This window comes from Phaseolus vulgaris, chromosome 5 (assembly GCF_051622355.1).
Source record: "Phaseolus vulgaris cultivar YP4 chromosome 5, ASM5162235v1, whole genome shotgun sequence".
In the NCBI taxonomy this organism is placed as follows: domain Eukaryota; kingdom Viridiplantae; phylum Streptophyta; class Magnoliopsida; order Fabales; family Fabaceae; genus Phaseolus; species Phaseolus vulgaris.
In genome coordinates, this window is record NC_143502.1 from 42,086,932 (window position 1) to 42,093,800 (window position 6,869).

The window sequence follows — 6,869 nt, forward strand, 5'->3', positions numbered from 1 at the left end:
TTTATAGTTGTCCACATCTTTGTAATAAGTCATTGGTCGGCAATGACATCTCAGAATTGCAATCACTGTAATCTGCATTTTTTAGGATAAACTTGTTTGAAAACCAAACATAGTAGCAAGGCATGAATGAGTAAGAAATTGGGTGACCTTTTGGAGTTGAATTCTGCAGTAGCTGACCTTCAAGTAAGCGCTTTTTGGATACATAGTACTGCGCTTATGTACAAGCTGATATCATGAAAAGCATTTTTGGAATGTAATATAGTGTATGTTTAGACATGGCAACAACTTTTTTTCGGTCAGACTCATCTAGCATCTCCACTTTTGTGTATTCTCAAAGGCTTCATTTAACTCATTTATTCTTTGCTAATAAAAAAGGAGATACAATAGTTTCTTCCATAATTCAACCTTAGGACAAGGTTCTTTGTATGAGAGGAAATATTGTAACGTGTAAGAAAAATGGGAGCATAAGAAATGCTAAGATAGAGGTAACGGGAAAAGTAGATGCCCCAAAACATCACATGACACGCGATCAACAAGGAAAGGGACAACAGAAAAGCACGAGAGATAAGAGAGAGAATGGATTTTTAAAGGACTATATTTGAAATAATTGTTGTTACTGAATGAGGTACTATGATGCAAGCTTAATCAACTTGATCGTGGATGTTGCTATGAAATTTTCTCTTCTTTAATGCACTGAGACATTGATCCTTTATGATCATATCATATTTGTAAACAACCACGTTATACAACCATACAAATTCTATACCATATATATAGTGTATTCTTCACATTATCACACCATTTAAAGAAAAAGAAAAATAATAATAACACTGGTTTTTCTCAAATCCAACAACATAGATTCAAACAAGTGAGTGAATGAAACATTATACAAATATCTCTGTGCAAAGGTAGGAAGAGAGTAAAAGCTCTTGTGTGCGTTGCTTATTCATTTCATTCACTCTTTTTTTCCATCATCTAAAACACTTTATCAAGTTATTTTACCTAGCGAGAGGTATGAGTTGGGCGCTGAAATCCAGATTGACCGGTTCAATTGACTCTGCACTACTGTTAGGTTTTGTTCGAGCTAATTCAGTTACTAAGGTCTCCTTTAGTTCAAACACTACCACACTCATAATTGGTCTTTGGTTGGGACGTAGAGAAACACAAGCCATTGCTATTTCCACGGCTTTCCAGGCTGAGTTAATGTCAAAATCTCCTTCTAACCTTGAGTCAACAATGGCCTTGATATCCCCTATTGCAACCAGGGATCTAACCCATTCAATTATGTTACTCCTTTCTTCGTTCCTTGCTATTACTTGCTGGCCTGTGATTATTTCCAGAAGAACCACTCCAAAGCTATAAACATCACTTTTTTCTGTTAATCTATTGTTTGTGTAATAGCTGCAATGAATGCAAGACATATCATGAAACTCAATATATTTTCTGCCAGTGTATGTGGTGATATCTCAAAATCTCAGAAATTAATGGATGGACAGTAATTCAAGTTCTTACTCAGGGTCCAGGTAACCAGGAGTTCCAGCGACAACCGTTGACAAATGTGATGCCCCATCATCTGGGATAATTTTGGATAGACCAAAATCAGATAACTTCGCTTGGAAGTGTTCATTCAACAAGATGTTTGAAGATTTTACGTCTCGGTGTATTATAGGTGGCTTGCAACCATTTTGCAGATACTCCAATCCTATATTAGATTTATGGAAAATACATTAACAAAACTGTCAAAACGCATAATCTGAAGTTTGCTTTCTTACCCAAGGCTGCGTCCACTGCTATACGCAGTCTGTCTTCCCAGCTCAAGAATTTTGATTTACTGTGTGTACCTGCAAGAACAAACTCAGTAACTTTCATACAATTTGTACAGTTGAGCAATATGAAAATTTCCATATCCAGAATTTTGGAATACAAAACTAACTAGGAAATTGATTTGCACAAACTTTTAACAAGACCTTCATTTTATTTGGGAACTAACCAGAGAGATGTTCCAGTAAGTTTCCATTGGCCATGTACTCATATATGAGACTCTTATTGCTTCCTTCATCACAATAACCGATAAGGGAAGTCAGATTTTTATGATGAACTCTCAGTAGAAGTGTAACCTGAAAAATCAAACCACTACCATGTTTAGCCATATATACTCATTACTCAGCTCAAAAACCAAGTGCAAAGCGATTAAAACTTACCTCTGCTTGAAATTGTTCATAACCACGGAATGATGAAGGGGAAAGAATTTTGACAGCAACTGGAGTGTCATAAATATAGCCCAGATAAACTGTTCCAAATCCTCCCCTACCAACAATTGTATTGAAATTGTTGGTAATTTTACAGATGTCGGAGTGTGAACATATTTGTTTTTTAGACTGCTTTAATGAATCCTCTTGTTTTGTGTGCTGCTCGGATATCTCACTTTGATCCTTTTCTACCATGGAAGCTGTTAGATATTGTACAATAGTTTGGAAATGTCAGTTAAGATTGAATTTGTTTGGCAAATTATAAAAAAATTATGAATGATTTCATCATTGTAGCTTCACCTTTTGATTTTCTCCTCCTAAGGATCCACAATATAGCTGTCACGGTCCCCAGAAGGATCAAACCCCCGCAGATTGATGCTACCAAGGGTATAACAATGTTATTTCTGTGCTTTCTGTGCTCGATGCATTGACCATGTTCACAGATATGTGGATTTTGACCCAAACTGCATGGAAATCACAGAAGATTTATGTTCAAAAGTTTAAGCAACCTTGCAAGTAGAGTGAAAATTAATCATGTCAACACTGGCTCTGATAAATCTGAGTTTGATCACCCTTAAAAACATAATATCTAATTTTAATCTATGACTTGTTTTCATAAAAAAGTTTGGTTTGGTCAATAAGTACATTTAAAAGTTTATTTTATTTTATTTTATCAACAAAAAATGAATGAATAAATAAGAGATATTTCAAGGATACATCAATCCTTATACAAAAGACCTACCTGATGCTGATATCCTCTATGCACCTTACAACAATTGAATAACCTAAATGCAAACACCTTTTACTGATGATAAATATCTCCTAGAAAAGTTTATTTCATTTAAGACTTCCAAAAGATTAAGTTAAATACAAATGAATAATCTCTCTTTCAAACACGTATCGTCGTTACTTTAAGCAACCTTGTTATGAATTTGAGTAGTTTGAGTAAGATTCATATACCTTAGGGTGAGAGAACCTTCCTTAGATTTTTCAACAAGTGCCGAGGGAATTGAACCGGAGAGGTTATTCTTCTCCAAGTTTCTGCCAAAAAACGAAGAAATAATCCTTTAGTCTTTTCTGGTGCAGTGGATAACATAGTTTCAAGTAATTGAGCAAGTGACTTACAAGATCTTCAAGTGTTGTAATTGAGACAGAAAATCGGGAACCTCATCGTTTAAGCTATTATTCGATAAATCCCTACAAATTTAACAAACAATTTAGCCTTTTTAAGTATGTTTAAATCTTGACTCATGTGGCGAAAGATATTAAGTACATACGAAAGAACAAATTTCACTCATTTGTTTTGCGAATGCAGAGTTGCTTGGTTAATTTGGAATCTTTGTTATGATTGGTTAGGAGTAAGATCTGTCGATTTTATGGATCCTAGGTCTCATTTTGAACATTTCAAGATTTTGGATGCACCCACTTCAGTTAATCTTATTATGGGTAATGTGTGGATAGCATTGATTAGTGAAATTTGGAGGCATAGGAACAACTGTTTATTTAAAGGTAGAGTGGTTGACCACATTGAGGTGTTCTCTTTGGCACAAATTAAGGTTTGGTCCTGGATCCCTTCAAAGGTACCGTCAGCTAATTTCTCATTCTCTGATTGGTGTCTTGAACCTTTGGTTTGTATGCATTCAATTTAGTTTTGATATGAGGATTGATCTTTGTTATTCTTTGTTATTTTGATAGAGATGGGTTTGACTGTAGGAGGTTTTGTTGGCTGATTTGTAGTTAGAAAGGTAATTTGTGAACATCATTTTACTGTATAAGGGTTGGATCACCCCTGAAGTGATTCCTTTTAATTTCATTGCTATTTGCTGATAAAAAAAAACATACGAAAGAACAAAAAGAATTAAAACAAGAGATTTGTCTGGTCTCATGTATTTCTGGATGGGATGAAATAAAAGAAAAAACAAAAAAACTCACAGCTTCTCCAACATGGTGAGCTTTGAGATTGAAGGGTCTATCTTTCCTGACAATCCACTCGAAGATAAATTCCTGTTTTGCTCAATCAATAGTTATAGTTATGTCCGATATCATCTCAGTTTTATAAAGCAATAATAGAAATTTGGGCTACAAAACTTACAAAGTTGTGATTCTTGGGACCTCATCGTCGCCATAAGTACAGTTCAAACCATCCCACAAGTAGGCTGCAGGGGCGCATGGATCACCTTGCCAATCTCTTTTCACTCCATAAACGGACTTGATGCTTGTAATGGCATCAACTTTTTTTCAAATGCAAAAGAGGAAAAGAAGGTAGTTAAGTTCGTGTACAATAGTGAAAACCCAGTAAATGGATTTAATAAATATAAGATACCATCTCCTTGGAATGTTTCTGGTTTCTGTAAGTCGATTACTGTGTAAACTTCAAGGGCACTGATGATGGGAGGCAGGGTTGAATTTCCGGTCCTCACGAATTCAATTTCTTTCTCACTGATGGCTGAAGAGGTATATAAAGTGTCAACAGCCAGGTATCGCGGAGAAAAATTTGGAATCCATAGTTCACCGTTCCTCATGATGTTGAATTGTCTTGTCTGATTGGTGGTTAACACTTGAATCTCTGTGAAGTGCATGTAAACATAGAATTCATCAGTTTCATGATTTTGCCCCCAGCTTATAGACAACGGATCACTAGCATTTGTTGGTGTAACTGCGGTCCTCATGATAGTAGCTCGGAGTTGGTAATCGCCCTTATCTAAAGAATCATCAGAAATTGAACCACTTAGGTTTGTCCAATCTTCGAAGGGTTCAAGGATGTACCACAAACGATCATAAACATCAGTCGGATACCTGTGAGAAAATCAGAATAAATCCAATAATCAATCAATCAATCTTATAAGGCAACAGATTTGATCCATAAGTATGATTTCACCTGTAGATTATGTCTGAACCAAAATCGTTACGCAGGTAAAGTTTCAGTGATCCATATTGAGTGACGTATGTATGATTTTTCAAAGTCCTGAATTCTATGGTTGTTATAAATGGTGTGCCATGGCCTGTGTCAACCAGACAGATTTGTACATAATCCAGTGAAGGTACGTGTATGATCTCCTCTAATTGGGGATTGGATGCATTGTTTATATTAACTGTAGCCCACTTGTTAGCTCCCAGAAGAAGATCAAAATGTGGTAGCATATTTCGGCCATCATAATTTCCATACAGAAAAGTAGTGCGGATGAGATACTTAGAGCCTCTTGTGACGTTTATTTTGTAGCAGTTCCTTTTTCCTTCCGGGAAGCTTCTCAGCCTCCTCAGTAGTTGTATAGTGCTGATCTCAGATGATATTGTCTCTCTCACACCACTATTTATGATATTTGCATCCGAAACATAATTTATGTGTGTTGATGTGTCGGTATAGTTCACACCTCCGCAATCTATGCTGATGAATCCTAAAACATAAAATTGAATATATTACTGTTAAAGTTGCTACAAAGAGAAAGTGAGTGAAGTCTTTCTTTGCTTGAAGGGATAAAAGGTCACTAAACCAACATGAGTTTACTTAAGTAATGTGCACCTCATGATACTTTGGACTAGTCCGACTAGTAAATATGGAGATTTACAAAATTTATTTTTTTTTATTTTTTTTAATTAAACAAATTTTATTTTTATTCTTTTTCTCTTTTTGTCTGTCTTCTTTTCTATTATTTTAGCACAGAAAATAATGATAAATGGTTGGTGTTTTGGTGTAACGAACCTGGTTGAGCATGAGCATGAAAAAGTAGAACAGCTAAAAGAGCAACGTAGAAAGGGATCCACATTGACTTAGACGACCTAGTCAACCTGTGAGCTTTTGAGGAATTACAAACACTTTTTAGCTTTAATTTCTCTATACGTGTTTAATTCTGCAATCTGCATCATACAAATAATACTACTTAATTCACCCATCAATCAACCTAAATTCAAATAAAATCTGTAATTTAATTTTTTTAAAAACAGTTAGCATAAAAGACTGAATATTATCACAAAAACTGCAAGATTGCTATATGCTACAAAAAAGAGAAAAATATGCATACAAAAAATAGCAGCATCACTGAGGAATAATCTTTTTAATTGGTTAATGACCATGTATAAAAATTAGTATATATATCCAACTATATTAACATACTGATCACTGTAAACCAGAAGAAGTAGTGAATCTTATTCTCTACTTGTAATTTTTTGGTCTCATGTTACTATTGCATATGTGAAACTTAGGTGATAAATCATGTTACCTTTGTCAAACTCACACGTACTTTCAGTTTAATAACAGTAATTTGAAGATTATGAGTATACCATATAAAAATATATTAGAAAAGAAACATAAAAGAGAGGAGACCAACAAATGCATGCATTTAAGAAAAAGAAAACAATATCCTAGTTACCACTGCAGAAACATATATATATATATATATATATGTATATATCGGAAGTTATGAATCAACATAAGGCACAAATAGAAAGACACCGTGTAATTGCTTGGGAAGGTGTTTCTCTGCTGCTACTGTGATATCTCTCCAAGGTAGGTTTTTGGTGGATGAATAATGGAGATGGAAAGTAGTTTATAATATGGTTATATATGATGAAAAGTATTTGACATGCCAAGGTTTGTCCTTACAGTACAAGCCAATGTGGAAT

General features: G+C 34.8%; 1 protein-coding gene across 1 annotated transcript; it reads right to left on the reverse strand.

Annotated features, from left to right (window-relative positions):
- Positions 1–665: 665 nt before the first annotated feature.
- On the reverse strand, positions 666–6,104 carry LOC137835902 (LRR receptor-like serine/threonine-protein kinase IOS1). The gene is made up of 13 exons (XM_090302106.1): positions 5,950–6,104; positions 5,128–5,644; positions 4,573–5,045; positions 4,342–4,480; positions 4,182–4,253; positions 3,375–3,446; positions 3,210–3,290; positions 2,550–2,713; positions 2,202–2,449; positions 1,991–2,117; positions 1,773–1,841; positions 1,513–1,702; positions 666–1,401 (listed from the first exon to the last, which is right to left on the reverse strand). Exons 1-13 carry the CDS (start codon positions 6,011–6,013, stop codon positions 999–1,001), a joined length of 2,619 nt encoding a protein of 872 aa, XP_090158232.1. The 5' UTR covers positions 6,014–6,104; the 3' UTR covers positions 666–998.
- Positions 6,105–6,869: the final 765 nt, after the last annotated feature.

Coding starts and splice junctions, on each gene's coding strand:
- LOC137835902 (XM_090302106.1), bottom strand. CDS start 6,013: ATGTGGATCCCTTTCTACGTTGCTCTTTTAGCTGTTCTACTTTTTCAT. Junction 2,450..2,549: donor TAGGAGGAGAAAATCAAAAG/GTGAAGCTACAA, acceptor AATATCTAACAG/CTTCCATGGTAGAAAAGGAT. Junction 1,703..1,772: donor AGCAGTGGACGCAGCCTTGG/GTAAGAAAGCAA, acceptor AATCTAATATAG/GATTGGAGTATCTGCAAAAT.